The sequence below is a fragment of the Phoenix dactylifera genome, chromosome 14 (assembly GCF_051530095.1).
Source record: "Phoenix dactylifera cultivar Ajwa chromosome 14, Ajwa_hap1_PhDact_Kaust_v1.1, whole genome shotgun sequence".
Lineage (NCBI taxonomy): Eukaryota > Viridiplantae > Streptophyta > Magnoliopsida > Arecales > Arecaceae > Phoenix > Phoenix dactylifera.
In genome coordinates, this window is record NC_143203.1 from 22,420,530 (window position 1) to 22,445,000 (window position 24,471).

The following is a 24,471-nucleotide window of genomic DNA, read 5'->3' on the forward strand; positions in this document are numbered from 1 at the left end:
TGTAAATTTTCAATATCGCAAGGAGGAAAATTTACGCACTGTCTCAAAAAAAACTTACGCATAGAAACGAGGGGCCGTGCTTGGCCGTGCAGGATATAATTTCTTTTACCGGGCGCTGTTTGGCAACAAATCTGGAGAACTGTACAAATAGCCTCATGACACGTGGCACAGAAAAACTCTCGAGTGATTTCTCTCTGCCCCTTCAAAGAAGCTTCAACCCTGATACTCCGTCTCTCACGCTTCCTCTTTTTCTTCCTCGGCTCCAACCCGCGTCTATACTATCAGCTACTTAGCTGAGGTCAGGCGCTTGCCCTTTCCCAGTTATTCCCACTGTTTATCCTCTTCTTGAAGCTTCCGATCTCCATCGGGATCAGTTCGCGTGTTCTTTTTCTTTCCGTTCTTTGTTTTCTTTTGTCTTCAAAGCTTTATTAATGTAATTTTTTTTTGCCTTATTTTTGTGTTTTTTGTGGTTAATTCTTTCGATCTTGTTAGGTTTCTTTGTGGTGGAAATTTGGCAGGTAGATGATGTTACGCTCCATTTAAGATTTGACACCCCCACCTCTTTTTTTTTTTTTTTTGATGTTTTCGCAGATTAAGAGCTCCGAGAAGATGACTTGCAAGTCAGTCTTTTATTCCTTGCAGGAGGTTTTCCCCCAAGTAAGAAATCGCCTTATAATCGCAGTCACTGATTTTGATTGTGGAATGGAATTCAGTAAGTAAAGTAAAAAACAAAAAAATGATTTCTTCAAGGTGAGGATGACCGGCTGTGTATTGAGTTTTTCTTGTAATTAGCCTTCTAATCTATGCTAACATAATTTTGTTCTTATTTGTAGGAATTTATGTTTTTTCTTATCTTTCTACTAGGAATTTTCTGTATCTTTAGGAGATATGCTAACAAGTCACATAAACTTAAGCCTAATGGTGCTTATGATCAACCACAACAATTAACTAGGCATATGTGTGTGTGTGTGTGTGTGTGTGTTTGTCAGCCTGAGCTTTACTACTGTTTATCATTGACACACAACTTGAACAAGGCAGTCATATTTGTCTGCCAGAAAAGATCACAAATGTTAATCTTGAATTTTGATATGTTGATAATGAAATATTTGTGCAATTAGCTAACCTCAAATCATAGTTCTTGCCTGGAAGGACCCGAATATTGTCTTTCCCTTTCTATGAAGCTCTGATTTTAAACATACAGAACCCATGCTTGCAGACTGTTCCAAAGTCTATGATAATACTGTCTCTAGGTCCCTTGCAACACGTTCCATACCTGATGGGTCTCCAAACAATTTGCTTATGATGCACTCATCACTATCAAGTATCAACTGATTAAAAATGAAGGCCTTTTAAACTAGGGCATTTGTAAATGTTTCAGGATCCTGCCCATGCATGACTTGTAGACTTGTAGAAGTAACTTGAATGACTGATTTCCTTCAATACTTTATGGAAACTTCTTTAGCGGGCCTTTCTCTCAACAAGAGTCTAGCATGCATGTTCATTTGACTAGATGGTATGGATGTATGTCATGCTCCAGACTAGTTGAATATTTTCTTATGTTATTCTTTCAATTTGATGAATACATGCACTCCTCTTGTTTCTCTCCCCCGAAGTAAAGACTGAGCTAAGTGGGGTATATTAATTTAAGATATTTGTAGTTATTGGCAGTGTGCAGATGAATAACTGTGCAACACAGAGCTTCACGGACAGATTTGGAAGTTTGGATTTAATATTTTAATGTATAGATAGATGGATAAAATGTTTAGCTAGCAGCTATTTTAAGGTTTAACATGTGGGCGCCAATGATTGCAGCTGCTTTTCGCATAACATGTGGGCTGTGGAGCACCATCAAGCAGCCCCCAAGTGAATTGGTGTGCCCTAGTTGCCACTCATGAGGTTTTAATTCGAAATGCTGTTGCGTGCTGTTCCGCAATCCACAGGGTTTGCATCATGGTCAGCCTTTGATAGCAGATGCCTGGAAAATATACCATGCCCTTTTGGTATAACTATAATACGTACAGCCCCCAAAACTCAAACTCAGGAAAACTAAGTTCTTTTTGTGCCATATTCTAGAAAGAAAATCAATGAACATGGAAGAAGCTTTCCTAACAAGTTTACAAAGGGATAATCTTATTGCATCTTCTAGATTTTCTGTGTGTATTATCACAAATTGAAAATTTTATGTGGAAGAACCAGCGAGCCCTCCCTCTCTCTCTCAATCTGTGCTTTGTTAAAAGCTACTAGTAAATTGTCTTTTGAAGTTTATTATTTTCTTTTCTCATGTATTTCGGGGCTTTTACCACATACATTTATAACCAACCATATCGTAACAACCTGTAAGTGGCAGCGCATACTTAAGGTTATTGTGGCCATAAGAGATATATATAGACACACACACACACACACACCCTCCTGCCATTGGCTCTCTTTTTCTCCTAACCAAAGGGTTTAGTCAGGATGTTATGCAGGTTCTCTTTTAAATGAATTGTAGTGACTAGCCACGGTAACTAGAGAAAACTATGCAGTACATTACTGAAGTGGTTTCCTTAGAGAAAGGCATAGCTATATCTAATAATGATAGTTTTGATGGTTTAATTTATCATGCAGTAAGTCCACAACGGTCTTTCTGAAACTAGCTACTTGAGGTTTGTGCTATTTGAATGGAGCACAAAAGTGAGTTTGGACCTGAAATGAAATGTAAAAAGTTGTCTTTCACATGATATGACATTAACTTTGCACTTAAGATACTTCAAAGTTCAAACATCATACAATAACTTGAGTATTTACATTATAATTACTTTTTGGTAATTCAATTAAGTAGGTTGGTTGTTGTACAAGGCTTGTTCTGAAATTCAGTTAACTTCTCAACTTCTTGAATTTATTAATTCTAAACCAATATATGTTAAGTAAATATAAATGCAAGGTGTATTATTCTTTTTGCGTGCTCACAAATTTGTTGCATTTACAATTCAAGTAATGATCAATTCTTTTTCATGACTTCCTGCAGATAGATCTTCGTATCCTAAAGGCTGTTGCCACTGAATATTCGAAGGATGTTGATGCAGCTGTTGAATTTGTTCTTTTGGAAGTTTTACCATGTATAAGTGAAACAAGGGAAACATCTTATACACTTGATCATGCTTATGACATGGAACATTCACTTGCCAATGGTAAGTGTTCCTTTGATGATGTCATATATTATATTGGAACTACTCATCTTTTGAGCTTGTTGATTATGGCATTTTTTTTATGCTCCATATGCACTTATGTAGGACAAACACATACAATATAATGTATTTTTGCTTTTTCTTTTTGGTAGCTAATACTAGATAACATGTTGGATGTGTAGCCGGAATGAACAAGCAGGATAGTTTGTTGGGACATCAGGGAGACAAAGAGAATACAAGTCTGCTCCCGCTCCCGGAACCATTCGTTGTATGTGAAAGTGCTATTTCTGATAATTACACACAAGCAGCTAATGCTGAGTCATCATGCATGGAGAAATCAGTAAGCAAAGGTTCGCATGTAGGAAGGCCAAATGAGCCAGGTTTGTTTCCCTGTCCACATGAAGCCGTTGATGTTACTGCGAGTCCATCATCACAAGCCAAAATGATGGAAGATGCAATAGATCTTATTTTTGATCATACAATTAATGCTTTTGATTCAAAGCCACACTCCTTGGATGAAATAGTCATGGACACTTCACCTTCCAATATCCTTGTCCATGATCACCTGTCCAATGCAGAACATAGAAAGGCAGTCAATCTGGTAGAACAAATAGTTGAACCGTGTCAGGGATTGGCAAAAAATCAGTGTGTTTCTCTCGATGGTACTGTCCAAGAATTGTATGGGACAGAGGCAAATGGTACTGTGACATGTGTTGGTATGCAAGCTCAGAAATTTTCAACCCCAATCTTTGTAGGCAGTACAGATATAATGGAACTTGGTGCTGCTGTAGAGAAGGATATGAATGGTCATGAAGGTGAATATAAAGAACAATTATTGAGATGTTTGACAGAGGCTGCAAATATCCAGGATTTATGTGATTTAGAAGTTAATGACTCTGTTGTAACTTCCTTTACCCCGTCTGGTGATATCTCATCATGTAATCTTGAAAACAGTACAGACTCTGTGAAGCATGCTGAGTTGTTGGCCTTTGAGAATAAGATGGCTTCTTCAGGTGATAATTGTCAATCTTCAATGGTAGCTGGTCGATCTGGCCAGGTTGTAAATATTAATTTTCTTGAAGATTCTATCCTTGATGCTGAAAACAGCAAGGTATGACTTATGCAATATAGTGCATTTTTACATCACTTCAATTTAGGTTTTTTTGTTTTATGATCAGTGAATTCTTTTAATGTGAAATAAGCTAGTATTTTGATAAATCTAGCATTTAGTTAATATCATCTTTTTCCCTAGACCTTCAACAACACACATTCATTTAGCATCATATAGTACTGTGGTCATCTTATTCTCATTCTAATGATGGGTGATTTTAAAACAGCTGAATTGCACTCTTGTCAAAACTATACCTAACAGTTTTATCCTTCTTGTATGAAGAATCATATTTAGATGTTAAAGGAAAGATGGAACTTAAGCTTAGAAAGTAAACATCATTCTCAATATGTACTAGATACCTGGTATGGAATAACCAGAATGAAAGATTAGTTGCAGATACTCTAAAAATGAAGGAAGAAGGATATTTTTGAGAATCGTGAGTTCAATTTGCAGTGCATATAACATGTTTTTGGGAGCACTACATAGGGTTAGTTCTAGCCATCTTTTTGCAACTGCAGGCTAAGATCAAGGGTTTATATTAATGTTTGGTTTTCCTTGATTTTTAGATGTAGTGTAAGTACAGGTAATAGTGAGATCAAACCCAGCAAGTGAATAAGAACCCTTATTTAAAGGTCTAGAATAGGCTTCTCAGAGTGGAGTCTTTATCTGATTTTTCTTTAAGATGGACCTTTCATCTTTCATAGACATTCTGGAGACTTATCTAAAGGGACTAAGCTATCCTAGGGCATATTTTTTTTTTCAAAACCATCAGATTTTATTAACTAAATTCAGATGTAACTCGTATGATTTATGATATTTGTCCAGAAGATGATTGTGGTGAGGAGAGCATCATAAGTCATCTTTGGCATGTGGATAATCTCTTTCTTCCAGACCTTTTTTTTTTGCTTTTGGTTGAGACTCTAGAAGATAAATGTAGTCTAGAAATATATTTATCATTTTTTTCTGTACCCTCTAAATGGCAAAGCTCTTCATTTATATCTGAAAGAAGATGATGTGCCGATTCATGTGCGATAAGAGATTACAAAAGAGTGTGATAGGCAGTAGTGATCTGCTTATTTCAGTTTAAGAATATTAAGAATTTTATTTGAAGAGGGATTAGAAGGAGGAAAAGGGAAGGAATAGGGGAATGTGGCATGAGAAAAAAAATTCTGATTTTTTTTTTTTTTTAACTCGTGGTTTTGTTTAATTTCTGAAAACAGAATTAAGGTGGCATTGCTCTTTTTAACTTCACGTAAAACTAGACTTGAAAGTTGGATTTAATTTTATGATTAAATGCTTGAAAAAATTTGGATATATTAATTGTGAAAATGGAGATACACTGCTCACAATTTACTTTTGGCGTCCTATGTTACACACAAAGTTGTGAGGTTTAAAAAATGAAGGTGCATTTCTCATATTTCATCCCCTTTTCGTTCGTCCTTATAGATCCTTTTTTCCATTTCACATCTTGCAAAGTTATCCCCCATTTGATTGCATTTATTCTTGAATAAAGAAAGAGAAAATAGAAAGGCAAAAGGACTACTTCCTTATCTCGATATAAAGTCTGGTGATGGAACATGCAACTTTTAAGCCAATTAAGTAATAATGGTTGTTGTAATTCACTGAATCAGATGTGGTGAAACAAATATTTAATTTAATAGAAATATATAATATGAAACTAATTCCATCTATATGTGACATGAGTACATAATGTTATGTCCAGTTGGGTTCCGATGGCCAAATTCAAAACTCAAACAGCCTCCATTGCCTAACTTTAGCCATTTATTTTTTTACTTTTTATAGTGGCTCTTCACAACTGCTCCTCTTGACAGCTAGACCACCCTGAATATCAGTATGTACTCATTACTCATATATATCTGTATCTGACACGGATTACACTGATTATGAATTATAATTGTTTCTTTTTCAATTTTCTTCTTCTTTATCACTGGAAGGAGCCATCGATCTGTTTAGTTTCTAGATATGCATCCGCTGATTAGCCATCAAACTGGGAATGATATTTCATAATCTTGTTTCTGCCAAATGTAGCTTTGTATTTTTAAGTTCTGTATGTATTGTCTTTACCCACTTTATATTCTTTTGAATGACTATGGATCATACACTGTTTCTGCTTTGCATATTGGTAGCTGCATGCTATAACTTCCATCTTCTAATATGATTTTTTTTGTGTGCATCTGTCTTTGTTTTTGCTTCTTTCAAGTCCTGAGTATTGCAAAGAAGTTTGCTTGTTTAAGGCCTCCTCGAAACAAGCATAGGGCAGGGTTTTCCACTACTTGGTTAAGAACTTATGTTTTATAGTTACTGTCAAAGTAGATATAATTTCTTCACTGAAAATTGTGCAGAAAACATTGGAATCTGCCTTGGAATCAGTTATTAATATGGTAAAAGCAGTAGAGCTTCATGAGGAGAGAGCTAAACAGGCTAAAGAAGAAGTTATCATGGCCGGTCAAGATATTCTTACTAAGGTGGAGGACCTCAAACAGATGGTGAAACATGCAAAGGAATCAAACGACAAGGTTGTGCACTTGGTTTTTTTATTGTTTCTTTTTCAGTTTCATGATAGGGAACTGATGTTATTTCTGATTTTGTCAGAGAGCCGGGGAAGTTTATCATGAGAAATCCATATTAACAACTGAAATTCAGGAGCTTCAGTCCCAGATTAGCAATATGTCAGATGAAAGAAACAAATCTCTTTTAATCCTTGACGAGGTGAAAAAGGAAATACATTTAATATATATACCCATTTACGTGTTTTTATCTGCCATGCAATGAGTACTTGTTCTTTTTAAATTTTTAAAGTAAAATTTTCTGGTAATGGATGTACAAGGATTATAGCTTCACATGTAAGTTGCGTGGCAGATGCATTCAACGCTCTTGCATCCAGAGCTCTCTTTAAAGTTTCAAATATATAAATTTACTAAGGATTTGAAATATCACATATCATACCATTAGTGTTCAGTTCCTGAATTCTTTTAATATTTCGGGTGCAATATCATGGATTTAAGTCATAATCCAACAACTTGAATGCAATAAATAACCAAGATGAGAAAGAAACTAAATTTCTTTATAATTTGCAATATAAGACAAGACAGTTGAACATTTACTTGTACTGGATTGGTTACCTTTTGGTTTATTGCAATCCAACACACATTTATGCAATTTAAATCCATAATGGAAGAGAACAAAAATCTCTTAAAAGTTCAGCTATTTGAAAGCCCCTAACATGCTTTAGGCCCTTTATGGCTATGCGAAAAATGTCAGAATTTTCTGATGATGAATGAAATTACAAAAATAAATAATTTATAGTAAATAAAATAACAATATACCATTATTACAAGTTTAGCAGTTATTTAGAACTAATCGTCAAGGTTCTTCATCCTATTCTGAGCCTAATTGCTCAAGCTAGATCCAATTTTCATGAAATTTGGATGGAAAACTGTGATTATACTAACGTGTGATATTAAGCCATTATTTTCATGGACTAAGATTAATTCTGGTTCCTAAATAATATTCATTGATTGAATTACACCAAAGCCCAATGCAATCAACCTAGCCTACCCATCAAGCCCAAAACAAACCAGCCCACAATCCTTTGTTTGGTGAATAAGGTTTAGATCTGAGCCGAGATCCAAAACCGACCTGAACCATAGGCTTGACCTAGTATGCCTTCTCCTTTTCTTATTCAAACCAGGGAAGGAAAGAAGAACAGCCATGATTAACCATGGCTGACCCTCCCATGGCCATGTCGTAGTCGTCGCTGGGCAACCACCCATCGGCCATCCAACTATTGGGAAAAACTGACAGGCATCTTGACGCCAGCAGCTGATCATGAGTGTGGGAACTCAAGTTGAAAGGGATAGTGGCCAGTAGTGTGGTCGACCATAGAGATGGACAGCCAAAGGGTACCCACCAGTCAGCCACCTTGTTGTCGATATACCAGCTGGTGTCTGGTCTGGCACAGTCAGGCTGGTGGTCACTTGTAAGGGTTTTTAATCTTTCTTTCATAGAAGAATTATACTTTTACCTTGCTATGATATGATCCAGCGACCAATCTATGATGTGGTCACCACCGTGATGTTGGTAGTACTTGAATCCAGTGATGATGTTCATGAACACAAATCTCTTTCCAATGTTAAAATTTCTGTTAAGAAAGAGGACCCTTTTTTTTTATAATCTCACTAGTAGCAAGAGCACCATCTAATCATGAGAAAACTAAAACCCCTGATTTACCCCTTTTTTAATTCCAAAAATCAGTATGAAACCATTATATATTAATTTTAGATTTAAGAGAAATCCTTTAATCGAAAATTCAATGGGATTTGACCCAAAAAAATATTTTAATCTAAAATTTCACTTTCACTTTTTCTCTCGGCTTTCAACAACTTTCGCTTGATCTTGCCATGATTTGCTTTATCATAGAACACGAACCATGGTTTTCTGGTCTTACATATAAGCATATGTACAATAATGCATAGGATCATTGTTCTCATGATCAAGGAAAATCACAATCAGTATTAGGGTTGGATTGCATACCTTACATTGACAATAGCCGTAATACTCCTATAATCGAAGCCAAACTGGAGAACAATCTACTGGAAATCACTAAGCATACCGGTCTTCTCTCACCTCACTCTCCATGTAGAGTATTGGTGGGAAACTTTGTGGGCGTATCTTGATATGAGTTAGAGAGAGGGACCGGAACCCTCATATATCTAGTTGCTGGTTTCATAAACCTTCAAGATCCTTAGTCTAGTTAGGACTTTCATTTCATCTCCCAAGTAATTGGAATAGGCAACTTAACTGACTAGGCTAACCTTATGTGGGAGTCCAGGTTTATTAAAACAAAACATGGAGCCACACCTTCTATCTACAAGTGATTATTTAGGCCACATTACATGGATAAATTCTAACATGCGTACATGCATGATCAAAGCTCCCCTTGACTAGAGTTTCCATGCAGTTGTCCAACTACAGGGCAGTGCTGGCACTCAAGGAACCCTTAACACCATCTTCCTTTGCCATGAACTCCTCTCTCCCCCATTTGCCAGGTCTTCCCATCCCTTGGTTCTGAGTTGTTTTAGAGAATTCAACATCCACGAAATTGATCTTTTTTATACCTCTTTTCTTTAAAATTGTCTTTGCTAACAATTCAGCCGTCGTCATAGATTCAAAATTTAGAAAAAGACAGGTATTCGCCAAAAGTTCACAAACATGAATGCACAAGTTAATTGTATTCCTTTACAGATTTTGGTTTCAACCCCTTAATTGTCCCTACTGTGGTTATGGAAAACCAATATCAGGTATTTTAACAGAACGGGTTCCATGCTTTATAAGTTGTAGGCAGCCAATAGATAGTGTGAAATGCTGAATATTTTGACTGTGGTTTGTGTTTTCTGCTCCTGACCTCAGCTTCTTTCTTGCTAGATTCACCAAAGTCTTGAAACACGATTAGCTGCTGCAGAGGAAGCACGGGCAAGAGCTGAGCAGGAAAAGCTTGAAAAGGAAGAATTGGCTCACAGGGTTCTTGACGGGCAGGAGGCTATCATGGTGACCGTAGAGCATGAGTCTAGAAGACTCCAACAGGAAATGGAGGAGAACTCCAAGGTAACCATTTATTAATTCTACTATATAACCCAAACTCTGGAGTGGAGCTCTCACGAAGTTCCCTTCTTCATGCTTCCATGGCAACATGCATTGTACATGCCATGCTCTAATATATAATTTAAAAAAGAAAAGTTGGTATATATTTGTGCTATGAACACCCCACCTGCATTAAGAATGAAATGCTAGTCAGCAGCATTATAATCTTCTGGTTACTATGTTGCAGTTGAGGGAGTTCTTAATGGATCGTGGCCGCATTGTTGACGTCTTGCAGTAAGTTTCCACATGCTTAGTTAATTTAACTTTGAATTTGTTTGCAAACTCCAATGGTATGCAAGCTTCTATTTTCCAAAATTTTGTCTGCAGTATGACTTTCTTGTGTAGTGATTATTGCATGCATTCGTGGTTTAACTTTTCAAGTGCTTTTTATATGGAAACAATAATCTTGACTGTAAATTTACTATGAGTATAAATCTGGAAAAGTTGAAGTCCACATTGTGCATTCTTTTATTTCCAGCGAACAATATATCCTAAGTTGTTTCAAATGAATAAAATATATCTCATGTAATTAAGAATATTAGAACAAATATGGATGAGAAGAAACTTAACTAATTAGAACATCACTTTGCAGAGGAGAGATAACCGTTATCTGTGAGGATGTGCTGTTGCTCAAAGAAAGAGTTGATGGACATGCTCCACTCGACGGAACAAGGACATTGCTGACTTGCAGCTCGTTATATAATAAAAAGTTATTCGCTGACCAAGTTCTTCATCCTCTAGATAGAGAAAGCCCAAGAATTAATGAAAAGTCATCCGAAAACCAGCTTCTGGAAGGATATGTTAGTGACAATCACAAGGCATCTCTTGATGATGACTGGGTACTTTTTTGATGATAAGACTGAGGTGTACAGCTGATAACCTGTGGTTGTCTGAACAGCTTGCATCAGACGTTGATTGAAGGCTTGCTTCTTGACTTGCTTCAAATTATATTTCCAGTTTCCCTTTCTGGTTTCTTAAGAGTAAGATATGAACTACTTGTCTATGTATCAGTTGTATGTACATATTATCGTTGACTGCCACTCTTTGCAGTTGTAAATATGTGTATTCACCTTGAAAACACTTTTTTTATGATACCTTCTTCAGTTGTTGGCCTTTCTGCAAGGCGTTATGGATTTAGGTCCTGGAGATCTCAATCTCTAACTCATTGCTGTTGCTGATTTGATCTAGGGCACAGATCGGTGAGCAACCTCATGAGAATATCTAAATTAAGTACTTTAAAATCGTGTTAAGAAGCCGATTGCATTCGTTTCCCCTTTATGGAGATTGGGTGTAATTCCTTTCCCCTTGACATCGCCAGTCTCTTGTAACCATGTCTGGAATCCATTCTTGCTTGTTAAGTTATCTTTTTATTTTGCAACCATGCTTGGAAATTGTTAAAATCAGACCAGATTGAACGGCTGGTCGGACCGAAAACTGGTGAACTGGCTTCCTGTCCGGTTTGACTTTTGTGGTAGGATCGGAAAATGCAACTGCCATGGTGAGAACGAGATCAAACCGGCCGGTTGTCGTGAAAACCAGGGGAGCAAAGAGTGGTGGGTGGAGTGGTAAAATTCAAACTTTTGCTATTTGTTTGAGAAAGCTCTTAACCTATCAAACCACCTCTCAAACAATAGTGGAGTTATGATGGCTTATTAAGTTATAAAAATTATATTTGCATTTGCTTAAAAGGAGTTCATTGCTTAGTATTTCTATAATCAATTCTCTTCAATAAAAAGAACCAATTCCCTTACAAAATTAAGTAAAAATATATACTTTGTTTGTTTTATTTAGATATCTTTAAACTATTTTTTTCTTCAATGTTGTTAAAAGAGCTAAATGAAAAAAAAATCAATAACTATACATATTTTTTACATTATATTTTAATATTTTTTATTTTAATTATCACGAATGCAGCCTACAAAAATGAACGCCTATGCGTGGTGCATCATCATATGGTGCAGATGGTATAAGATATAATTTTTTAATAAAATGGTATTTTGGCCGATTAGATCTTTTCGGCCGATTTTAATAATTGCAGGAAAGCTGACCCGGTAGTAACCGTTACGCCGCTTCCTCTTAACTCGGGTCGTGTCAGGTCCTCAGCGTATCGGGTTCGGTCGGATTACGGCTAGTGTCAGGACCCGACCCATCGGCAGGTGTGGTGCCGGGAGGAGGAGTAACTGTAACCGCTCGAACCGTCCCCCTCCCTCCAACCATTTGAACTCTTTTGTATGCCCGCGTTTCCCACTTCCCAGACCAACGTAACCACCTTCTCCCATGGACGACTCCACGAACACCACCACCACCACCACCATCGGCTTCTCTCCTCTTCCTCCTCCCGCAACCCTGGCCGCCGCTCCGCCGCTCATCCACTGGCCCGCGACCAACAACGCCTCCGATGGTGGCGGTTTCTCTTCCGGGAGTCTCAACCTTCCCCTCCCTTCCCGGGACGTTGTCTCCTACCCTCCCACCACGGCCACCCCGAAGAAGCCGAGACCCCCTCGAAGGAAACCGGATGCTGCCGCCTCCACCTCCACCGCCACCCCCCCGAAGACCACTCCACCCTGCACCGAGTGCGGCAAGCGCTTCTCCTCGTGGAAGGCTCTCTTTGGCCACATGCGCTGCCACCCGGAGCGCCAGTGGCGTGGCATCAACCCCCCACCCCACTTCCGCCGCCTGTCATCTCCTGCGGCGGCCCACTTCTCCGACGAGGAGTACCAAGTAGCCACCAGCCTCATCATGCTAGCCAACGGCGCCCCGAGGGATGACCAAGGCATCGGTGTGGCTGTTGATGGCAAGTTGGTGTTTGGGTGGCCGCAGCGCAGAGCCAGGCTGACGAATCCGAGGAGCGAAGGAGTGGACGGAGCGGTCCATTGCGAGGTTGGTGGAAAGAAAGCGTGGGTGGACGGCGAGGCATTAGGATCTGCTCACAATTGCAATCTCTGCTATAAGGGTTTCTCCAGTGGGCAGGCTCTCGGGGGGCACAAGAGGTGCCACTGGGAGAGGGGAGAGCACCAAGTGGGGAGTTCTTCTTCATCGGCCAAGAACTATGTTTTGGACCTCAACCTGCCTCCACCGACGGAGAGCAACGAGAGCAGTCCAAGACCTGCTGTGGATTTAAGGCTGGGGATTTGAGGGGATTAGATTTGTGGCAATGCAATACGTAGGTATATGTTATATACTTTTCCGTCATTTAAATTTGAACCTGATTTGTACTTGAACATCCGTGTTCTACAAAGTGGAACATGGATGGAGAATGTTCAACGTTGTGTTCTGATTATTTTCCTTAATCAATCCAAATAACTGTCAACTTGATTCCTAGTTAGGTTTACGTTGCTCTATTTATGTAAGTTGTGTTCATTCGTCATCTGTTCGTACTACTGGTGACATGGAGTAACAAGCAGTCCTCCTCATACTTGTTCTCCCTCAATTAGAAGTTTTAATGATATCACCCAAATTAAGTTACAGCTTTCTCTATGTCTGCTTGTTGAGCATCTGTTCTTTTCTGAAATGAATGAGAACCATATCCGGCGTAGACAATGATTAGCTATATAATCTGCGACTCCATTCCCCTTTTTATTAAATATGATTCCTTTTGATATATTGTTTTCAATAAGTAAAGGCAGACTAGAATGAGTCGAGGGTATAGACAACATATAGTATCAGCAAAGCAAAGGTGATTTGAAGGACTTGGGAAGTCTGCAGTGGGGAGCAAAAGGGTGGTTGCAGAACTGCCTCATTGACCAGTCATCAGACTTTCAGAAATCCAAGGTACTCCTCTTGCCTTTTGCTCAATCAACTGCATTAGTTTCTATCTATTAATGATTTTGTGGATTGATCAACTGAACCTTTCTTTCTTTGTTCTAAATGTTGGTGGTTAATTAATTCACAAATAATTAATGGTTGCAAAAATTTGTTTTTACTTATGTACTATGGTTTTAGGTTTTAAGTTGTACCACTTTTATTTGATATAAAGACTGGTTTGAAGCCTGCGACATATATAATGAATTCTCCACCATGGTGTGCTTAAATTGTTAGTTTTGATTACCTCATGTTGTGCTGTTGCATGAAGGAAAAAAAAAAAGAAAAAAGAACTAATGTGATTCAGATTTCGTTAATGAATTGCTATCCGTACCAAAAGTTACCAAGCTTTATGAGCTCTCTTATGAAAATTTATATACTGTAATTTTTGTTCGGAACTTTGGGTAAATTGTTCAACTAATTGCATCTGTAAATGATCTTTATCATGCTGATCCAAAGTTGCTCGCTTCTCTTTGGACACCACTTTTGCCTGGAAATTGGGTCCTACAGCTAAGGTAAATTCTGACTCTATCTTCTGATATCGCAATCCCTTTTCTTGATTATTTCTTCTCACTTCTAATAACAATCTCCTAACATAAGGCATTTGTTATTGCAAACAGGAAGTATGCAACAACTCTCATGACATGCTTGACTTTTGATCCTGTAATAAGTTTTCTGGAATTCGAGTATGCATTGCTTACGTTTTCCTTGATTTTGCTTTCTATTGCTCCTAATCTTAAGTCGTGCTGTACTTTCACTTTCTGTCTTGCAATATCGACACTTTTCCTGGAACCTGATCCCAATTTTCATTCTTCAGACTTGCAATTTTGCAATGTCACAGGAACAGCCTCCACTTGGGGACCTGCATCAAGTACTTGTGTTGCTGATTTTGCTACTATAATATAACCCCCCCCTGCCCACAAAAAAAATAAATAAAAATAAAAAAATAAAAAAGGCCTTCCAAACACTAATGATTAAACACCATATTTACCCTAGATGTTCCATCGTGCTTGTAATGCACTAGTAATTCTGTTCTGGTCTTCTAATATTTTGATTTGTGTTCTTTATTTTGCATCTTTGGCTAACAGTTTTTCCCTTTCATGCAGATATGAAATGAATCAGCAAAACATTCATTAATTTTATTGCAAGTAGCAGAATATATAGATTCTTCCAAACATGGATCTTTTACTGCACCATCTAGGTCCCCTGGTCAAAAGGTTAATGCAATTACATAAAAGTACTTCATATTGATCTTCTGTGCTTTATGTTTGTTTAGATTAAAAATATCACATAAAACTTTTCCTGATTGATTTGCAGAAGTTCTTCTGGAGGAGAGTTACAAAAAGCTCAGTGATTTCTCATGCCAAAACAATATGGTATTGGTGGTATCCCGTTTCGGTTGTATTTGAATCTAATATGATTTGCTCTACATCTCCATCTCTCTGCGACCATGTCTGGAAACAATTAACATCCATCCTTGCCTGAAGTTAGTTCTTTGGGTGATTTTTTTAAGAACCAAGAATATTTCATCTTGTCATTTGCTCTGTACTGGATGGTGATATACTGCATTCTATTTAAGGGGAAAAGAAGGAACCGGTCGAGGAATTTATTGAGCAATATCACAGATGCATTAATGTCCTACTTGTTACTCCATCATTCTTCTTTTCATTCTCAAAAGAGGATTGATAGAAATAAGCGCGCACGAAGTTGAGGCCACCTACATGTTGTCTGAATTGTGAAACACAAACAGCTGCCTCTTAATATGGGCCCTGCATCTGATGCATGCAGGACCATGATTTAAGAGTAGGATAATTATGTGTGTGTTCCCTTTGCCAACATGCATGTTTAGGTCTTTTTTTTCTCCATCTTATGTAAGAGGTGAGTTCTCATAGCAGTCAGCTTGTTTGCCAATTTTTCTCCTATATGCCTGCAGGAAAAGGGCCTCTAATCAATGGATTCATTTTTTCTGGTTCTCACCTGATCCTAGATCAATCATTACAAAAACTATATCTGCATATGCAATGCATGTGGTTTATTTAAAAGAGGAACATTTGATGGATGGCTTTGATTCTATCAACCAAGATGGTTTGCAATATATATGTAATTATTAGTATTTTCTGTATTTTAGTTTATAGTCATCTATCTGACAACAAAAATAGGGTGTGTTTGCTAAAAGAAAGAGCACTATAATTGGATCGTAGGCTTAGAGATGCAATCATAACATCATGTGCAAAGGAAACCATGAGATTTCTGGGCTTTCCTCCGGCTTTGTTTACTTTTTCTTTCATCCTCAAGAATCCGAGATAGACTTCTCTCCAATTTCCTTGCCAAGTGAGATCAAGTGATATTGTTGAACACCTCAGTCTGGACTTTGAACTGATCAGTTTAGTCAAGATACAAGATCTATAGACAATAGGACTTGTTGTCTCTATATCACATAGGAGAAGATTTTCAGGCGTCAAGACCATCTAAACTTAGCTTAAGCAATCCTTCTGCAATGCCTTTTACTTCATCCAAAATTCCAGGTCAATATCCCAGAAATAATCAGCACCTGGAAGCAACATTTGTTGCCATTGTCATTTTGGTTTTGAATTGTTTGTAGGTATTGGAGATTATGATTATAAGATAGGTCATAATTAGGCTAAAAAATATGATATCAGAGATTACAGTTTCCAAGGTTAACTTCAGAACCTCCTTTATCATGAATGCTCTCCTGTTCGAGAGAAAATCCAAACTCCCAATCTCCAACCTAGGGAGGGCCAGTTGTTTCAGCTCAATAGTATATTGGAGGGAAAAATAGCATCATCATTCTTCCTTTTAGTTTATGAAATTACTCCATAGAACGAAATCGATCGGTGCACAGACTACTGGAGGGGAATGTTGCATGACTCTTTGTATTCATATAACTCAAGCCCGAAGTCAAGGGAGTGACTTCCAGGAGTTATGCGGCCTATCACCAAAGAGCTGCAACATGCCACTAAAGTGGGCAGCCTAGTGGTAAAGGGGCTTGGACTCCACCCGAGTTGTTTGGATTCGAAAAGCGCGGGCATCGATTAAATCATGGGACCGCATGCCCCACGCTCGGATGGCTCTGTGTAGATATGCTTTTCTTCTATCAGTACTGAAGTGGCGATGGGGTGACGTACTCACACGTGGATGGCCCAGTAGGATTTTCCACAGGTTGGGGAGGGCACGCGGAAACTTGCGACCCGCATCGAACATTTTCTGGTAGAAGGAAGGCCCAGTGAGGCAGTGAGGGCTGCTATGCAGGTGGGGTTTTGCCCCTCCCCCTCCCCTCCTATTTTTTCACCAAAAAAAAAAAGGAGCTGCAACATTCACATTACACTTTCATAGCTTCAACCTCCAAAAAGAGACTCAAAAAATTAACAGCCACGGGTAGGGGTGTCAATAGAGACTGCTAACCGGCTAACCCACTCCAAAACTACCCTGAAATGTAGGATTGCTTTCGGCATGAAAAATAAACCTAATAAGCTACTAGGTTGGGTTTGGGTCCTAAAGATACAGCCGGTCTTATTGGATCAAGTCAGGGTTTAGGTATATCCATACCCGAAAACTTGAAATCCAACCAAATTGTAAGTATACATACACACATGCACATATACATACTACATGTGCGTGTGTATGTGTATGTATATATGCATTTATATTGCAGTCTTTTTAATTGCAAAAGGTAGAAATTAAACAGAGAGTAATCAAACTATGAGCCATCTTGTCCCACGGAATATCCTATCTTGTGATTATGGTTGGTAGTTGTTATTAATAAGTTAATCTTTTTACAATATATTTGTTATGATTTAGCATCTATACTAAGCCTAGTTATGGTAGGATTTTCTTCCTCCATATTTTTTTGTTGCATGGATATTAAATAACGATTGAATATATGATTTTTTATATAGTATTCTGGATGTATTAAATAATATAGAAATAGTCTAAAAGCATAGCAAAATAATTTGTTAGCTACCTGATTTTCATCCAAAACCAACCGGATATTCGATCTTTTTTGAACTAATATTGGATATGGGGGTACAAAGCTTTAATTGGGCTTGGATTCATGCTTTGAATCTAACACATTATACTTTGGGACCCACTGACACCCATAGCCACAACATAAAAACAATCTTTCTTACTAATTTTCCATTCCAGCTCCACATCAGATAGCCTCTCAGACTTACTAAAAGAAAATGCAAACGATATTTGTAGATTAAGACTGCTTACGTCTCTTGTACCAAACCCTTTTAAGTGGATCTTCTCACTCCTGGGGGATTCACTTCTGTCACATGCTGGTTACTTTGAAGGAATAAATTCTTTCTTGCAACTTCACAAGGCAAGAAAATCAAGGACTAATTTGGGTAGCGTCCAGTAGACAAATTTGATGATGGCATTTCTAGCTCTGCTGTAAGAACCTGGAAAGATTAATTCAAGGTTGCGGATCCAAACCTCGTCCTGGTTTTATGCTTGTGAACTCATAGCGATAAACATCAGCCAGCCCAGCTTGCTAGAAGATGGCCCATATAGCGAACAGAGAGCATTGGGAATTTGGGAAGAGGTTTTCCCCAATAAGTGGAAAGAAATAAATGACGGCAGCATCCTGATTTTAGTAAAGTAAAATAGTCTTGGCTCATTGGGCCTTTTTACTCTCATAAACAAACTAAACGAAAGATTTCTGTAGCATTGAGCGATATTCAGTAATCAATAGATGTTAACAATACACATTTTTTACATTGACAGATCGTCCGAAATCCCTTCTTCATGTCAAACAGAACAAAAAAATAAACAGCAACAAATATAAATTGAGAACTTGAAAATATATAATACATAAAGATTGAATAATCATACAAGAAACTTCTTGAATGCTGAGCTAGTTATGATGGAATGATTAATCTTAATGAATCATAAATCATACCTTGACTTGCTAAATCCATCTTAAACTTTGAGATGTATGCAATCTGATCCACACCCGTGATCAACCGAGATTTGCTCTGATGTGAATAGAGATTAGCGAGAGATCTTCTGGAGAGAGAGCTCTTAATGCGTGTATTAGAGAAGGGGTCTAACAAGCTATTTATAGCCATCTCCAGGGATCAAACGCCATGGTTAGTTACACCCGTGAAGAGTCACCCCCCATCAAGGTGATTCTTCACTAAGATGGAATTACCTTAATGCCCTTAAGATTATCAGAATTTACGAAATTCAAGGGGCACTTGTCAAACGTGGGTTCTAATTAAACGAGATCAGGGTTTAATTAAAACGAGATCCAATATTCTCCCACTTGGACCATATTGACGCCATTTGTCAATATGGGCCACAACTTGACGGGATCCCAACATTCTTCCACTTGGACCATATTGACAAGTGAAATATCCTTAGCACTTGAATTTTATAATCTTTATACGCGTATTCTTTCCATTCTGATATCAATTTGGACAAACTTTATGTTTGACTACTTTGAGAATAATAATACGAGCCATGGCGGAAATAACACCTATTTGATTGGCGTATAACCTATTTGATTGGTATGGTATGGCGTTCCTTGGTTGGAAGAGTTCAACTCTCTTCCGATCTTTGAAAGTGGCTACCAAAAAATTTCATAAGTATCCAAATGTTCGATACGTATATGACAGATTTTTGGAGTTGGATACGAGTTTCCAAGCAACACAGGTAAGTTATAAATTCAATCCTTTTGAGGCATACACGGAGATATGTAGAAAAAAATAAAACCCACAATATTGTATGCTTCATACTAAGGTTCGTTGACTGATGCATACCGCCCTATACTAGATATACCGCACCATATCAGTACCGAACCAAGATTTAATACAAGATTTATGCCAAACCGATCACATACCAAGCATACTGACAGTGTACCGGCATGATACGGTATGAGATTCGGTACCGACATGGCGAGCCTTGTTTCATGCTATTGATTAAGAAATAGGACAAAATGAATGAATGAGTTTTGAGGGTCATATGTACAAGAAACAAGAAAAAGTGAGGAAGGAATATATTAAAGAAAGAATATAAGCTCTACAAATCAAGGACAAGGTGGTGAACTGGAGATAAATTAATTTAGATAGTACAATAGTGCAATTTAGGGATATAAATTTTATTAGAGAATTGAAGGAATAAAAGGCCTAGAGAAAGATCGACAAAGATAGCTCGATGTAGTACAATTAAGCTTGCTAGTCATAATTCAGGTTTTGCGACTAAGAACAGTCTATCAAGCACAACCACAAAATAAGAGAATGTAATGATACTTTAAAAAAGTGCACTACTGCCTAATATACAGTGTAATCAGCAAAAATCATCTGCCTAGAATTACAAAACAACTTACCCATCAACGAGGTCCACCAACTTTGGATATAGCTTCTCATCACGTAGACGGTTGATTTCTGAAACTGTTGAATCCATGGGCTGCATATGGACTATGTATCTCGTATGCAAATGACTTACAGCTGATTTAGTTTTCTCCTGTGTTTCGGAATTGACACCACGTTTCTTTTGTTTATTCAGTAAAGCAACCTTCCTTTGATACTCAGTCTTCATAAGCTCGCCTGTCTGCCTCCAATAAATAAAGCAATCTTTAGATTTATTATTTAATAACGGCTCAGGAAAGGAGGAGATGATTAAGAAGTTATGTTACATACTTTTCTCTGGCAATCACATATCAATTATGCATAGATCAAATTAAAGTTTATATTATCATGATCCACTCAAGCATATATCATTGATTGATCAATGATCTATACAAGTGTCATACCCTAGAAGTGTCTTGCTGCCAAATGGAAGAGCATACCCTAAAAGATAAAAAACTGTAGATCTCAAAAGGATACACCAAACAATGCTAAACTTAATTTAAGTCAAATGAAAACTCTGAATTTATCTTCCCTTTTCTTTTAACATATGGAGCATATATGCACTAGCATTACAAGCATATTAATAAAGTTTACAATATTTTACATAACCAATAACATAGATTTAGATATCATATATGCTAACTGCCCTTAGGGACTTTAACTAAGATATTGAAAGAAATGAATCATATTGTTTCCGGTTGGAGTAAAATAGAGAAATTAGATATAGGGTTAACCAATACATGCTCCAACCTGAAATCCTAAACTATGACAAATCCATGCACACTAGCAAGCCTATAGTGCAAGATGTTGCAGCATGTTGTGTATATTACTGTTTCAGTGTAGCAAAAGCATAATAATAATAATAATAATAATAATAATAATAATAATAATAATAATAATAATAATATGTTTTTGTACAGATGTTCTCATGAAGTTTTGTTGTTCGAAATATTAAAATTGAGTAAACTATGGAGTTGCATAAATCGAAGATAAAGTGATGATTTAATTAACTGACACAGTATTGATCTTTTGCAACAAAAGTCAAAAGAGGTGATCATTAGAAAGCACTCAAACTTGTACAAGAGTATTGGGAATATGAGAAAGAAACCATTGATAAGTATACACATAAGTTACAAAAATAACCAAAGGAGTTTGCTTTGATGAGAATTAAAAAAATAATTCATAATGCAATGAAACAAAATGAGGGCAAAGCATGTTGCTTGTAGTGTCATGGCGGCAGCATGTTAGTTTACTAGATTATTTTGCAGAAAAGGGAAAAACTTTCTTTTGGTAATAATTATGATAACTTAATGCTTCTAAAAAATAAGCAGGAGAAAATGTTCCCTTCTATTTTGTCTTGGATGCTTTAATGTAGTGTAGCAAGACACATGAAGGACAACCACAAATAGTACGGTTAAGGCTTGATATGTGGAGAATCACCAAGTTTGCACCAGTAGGGGAAAAAGCGAAGGAAAATATGATAAAAGAGTCAGCAAACATTAGATTAAATCAAATATCAGATACAATACCTTCACTTCATCATAGAGTTTCTTTTCCCATGCATCTTATCTAGATTCTAGCATCTTAGATTCTAGCATCTTATCTAGAATGGTAGCATGAGTTTCCCATTCATCATTATCAAAATCATCCTTCCCATCATCAGGGTCAGCCATGCCTTTAATTGAGCAATTCCATGTGATAACTCGCATAACTCTTGCAGAATGATCAATATGTCCTGAAAGAGATATGCGTTGAATGTTGTTTAACGTTTGCCGACTAAGGGCCAGAATGGTAAAAAATCATACATACACCATACATACATAATACATACATACATAATACGTACATATATACATAGACACAAATATACATACATAAAATGCACGTACATAAATATGCATATAAGTTGACACATAAATACATATATATATATATATATATGTACATACATATGTACACAAAGACAGAGAAAAAGTCTCCAATAAGTTAAGTTCCTAACCTCCCAATTCAAAGATAGTGTATAATGTGCTGAAGACCTAGAGGGACAGTACATACTATCAGTATAACATGGTAAGTAATGGCACTTTATGCACATTATAGACTATAGCATTTTATCATGCCTTAAATTTATAAAGATAGTAGGATGCAACAAGTAAGTAATTAAGAAACTAAGCTGGAAACGTAAACTTTTTTCACACAAGGACGTCACTTGCTTTCCATGCATCCTATTACAAGAAAACTGCTGGGGCCCCCAGCCTGCAGCGTAGAGGGAATCTTCTTATTCTTGAAAATAAAAATCAAAAACAAGAAAGAAATTGAGATTAGAATAATCTGAATAATCTGAATAATGAGATTCATTTCTTCCTTAATTTGGTCATGATAATAATTATATTTAAAAAAACAAATGGTATTGTTGTCGTAGAATATGGAAAGTTTGCAGCTGAGGCGCTTATGGTTCTTTGATGACTACCACATTCAGTATAATTATTTCAAATGGTCGTCTCTCTCACCATCATGTAAATAATGAGCAATGATATGCATTGATCAAGGAGTTCAATAGCATGTTGAATTTCCCAAGACTCGGAATTTTGTATTTTATTGCTTCAGTTGGCTTCTTTCAAGAAAGCATTTTTGATGAAGTCGCTTTTCTCTTTTAAAATATATTCCTACGACCATTGTGGGGAAGCACTTAATGCAACAGGTGCTTACATGGAGGAATTTCCTTCTAAGGGCACGATTGGAATGGGAACGGAGGACGCGAATGCACCAACCTCAACCATATACTCGACCAAGAAAGCATCGAAATCCAAACAGATCCGGAGCTTACCGGCAGAATCCAGTCAGTCGTAGAAACCCTAGCTCTCTCTACTTCTCCTTCATTCTCGTCCCAGAAAAAGAAAAAAGAAAAAAGAAAAAAAAACTAAGAGGAGGGACAAGAATGAGGGGGAGGAGGGGAGCAGAGAGAAGCTATTTCTCGGGTACAAAAAGTCTTCAAGAGGAGAAAAGAAAAGCGCGAAGAAAGAGAAAGACGCGAAAAGGAGAGAAACAAAAAAAGAGAGAAAGAAAGAGAAAGACAGGAGAGAGAGAGAGAGTGGCGACCAAAGTGGAAGAAAAGCAGAGGAAGACAGATAGAATGCAGCCCCCGTTGTCTCCTCATAAATTCGAAGCCGGCACCGATCCGGTTTTTCGGGGGGCAGAATGGGAGCTCATCCCGGTTTCAAACACTTGGGGTAATATATGGGGGTCGCGTATGATAGTTGATGGAAACAAGGTTACAAGAATGTAGATTTCAGAAAAAGCTTGAGGGACCGGAATATATATATATATATATATATATATACACACAAAAAAAAAAAATTTGAATTACCGTAATTTGCGGTCAACATCGCCCTCGCAAAGACCGAAATGGCCATGATCTCGTACGCCATCCGTGGGCCAGAAAAGTAATTTCCCGAATTTTCAACCCTATAAGCAGCTTGCTTAGCTACTACCACAGCAAGCGCTCACTTCTCGTCCCACCTTGAATCGAGCGAATATATGCCAGGGTTTTCCACTTCCCAGACCAACGAAACCTCTCCCATGGACGCCTCCACGAACACCACCACCACCACGACCATCGGCTTCTCTCCCCAGTCACAACCCCGAGATAACAACATCTTCTCTCCTCTTCCTCCTCCCCCAACCCTGGCCGCCGCTCCGCCGCTCCCCCACTGGCCCGCGACCAACGACACCTCCGATGGTGGCGGCTTCTCTTCCGGGAGTCCCCTCCCTTCCCGGGACTTTGTCTCCTTCCCTCCCACCACGGCCATCCCGAAGAAGCCGAGAACCCCTCGAAGAAAACCGGATGCTGCCTCCACCTCCACTGCCACCCTCCCGAACACCACTCCACCCTGCGCCGTGTGCGGCAGGCGCTTCTCCTTGCGGAAGGCTTTCTATGGCCACATGCGCAGCCACCCGGAGCGCTCGTGGCGTGGCATCGAGCCCCCACCCGACTTCTGCCGCCCGTCATCTCCTGCGGCGGACCACTTCTCCGACGAGGAGTACCAAGCAGCCACCAGCCTCATCATGCTAGCCAACGGCCCCCCGAGGGACGACCAGGTAAACTAAAATCCACGGGATCTAAATAATCATAATTGTCTAAATTTCTTTTTATGCGGTAATTGAGTACTTGGATCCATTAGAATAATCTGAATGGTGAGATTCATTTCTTCCTCTTGATGTTGTTTATGATAGACTGCTTTGTTTGCTGCTAGAGACCGTTGAGTTTTTCATTATCTTTTCAGAGATAAGAAAGTTACGGCAACCTTTTGAGTGAATTACATAATATCTATTTGGACAGAATGAGATATATATTAGG

General features: G+C 38.0%; 2 protein-coding genes across 8 annotated transcripts; both read left to right on the forward strand.

The window, feature by feature from the left end:
* The first annotated feature begins 172 nt into the window (after positions 1–172).
* LOC103705094 (uncharacterized) lies at positions 173–11,028 on the forward strand. Of its 7 annotated transcripts, none has more exons than XM_039132282.3 (10): positions 216–298; positions 592–657; positions 1,813–2,015; positions 3,008–3,170; positions 3,350–4,278; positions 6,642–6,815; positions 6,892–7,008; positions 9,724–9,903; positions 10,127–10,173; positions 10,532–11,028. In XM_039132282.3, the coding sequence occupies exons 4-10, from the start codon at positions 3,149–3,151 to the stop codon at positions 10,788–10,790; spliced, it is 1,728 nt and encodes a 575-aa protein (XP_038988210.3). In that variant the 5' UTR covers positions 216–298; positions 592–657; positions 1,813–2,015; positions 3,008–3,148; the 3' UTR covers positions 10,791–11,028. The 7 variants fall into 7 exon arrangements, with proteins under 7 accessions (XP_008786927.4, XP_038988210.3, XP_008786928.4 ...); XM_088710378.2 differs by having other exon boundaries at positions 237–433; XM_008788705.5 differs by lacking the exon at positions 1,813–2,015 and having other exon boundaries at positions 173–298.
* A 1,059-nt stretch (positions 11,029–12,087) lies between these two features.
* Positions 12,088–13,209, forward strand: LOC103705112 (zinc finger protein ZAT2-like). The gene has a single exon (XM_008788725.5). It carries the CDS (start codon positions 12,217–12,219, stop codon positions 13,072–13,074), a length of 858 nt encoding a protein of 285 aa, XP_008786947.4. The 5' UTR covers positions 12,088–12,216; the 3' UTR covers positions 13,075–13,209.
* Positions 13,210–24,471: the final 11,262 nt, after the last annotated feature.

Coding starts and splice junctions, on each gene's coding strand:
- LOC103705094 (XM_088710377.2), top strand. CDS start 580: ATGTTTTCGCAGATTAAGAGCTCCGAGAAGATGACTTGCAAGTCAGTC. Junction 3,171..3,349: donor GGAACATTCACTTGCCAATG/GTAAGTGTTCCT, acceptor TTGGATGTGTAG/CCGGAATGAACAAGCAGGAT. Junction 9,904..10,126: donor AAATGGAGGAGAACTCCAAG/GTAACCATTTAT, acceptor ACTATGTTGCAG/TTGAGGGAGTTCTTAATGGA.
- LOC103705112 (XM_008788725.5), top strand. CDS start 12,217: ATGGACGACTCCACGAACACCACCACCACCACCACCATCGGCTTCTCT.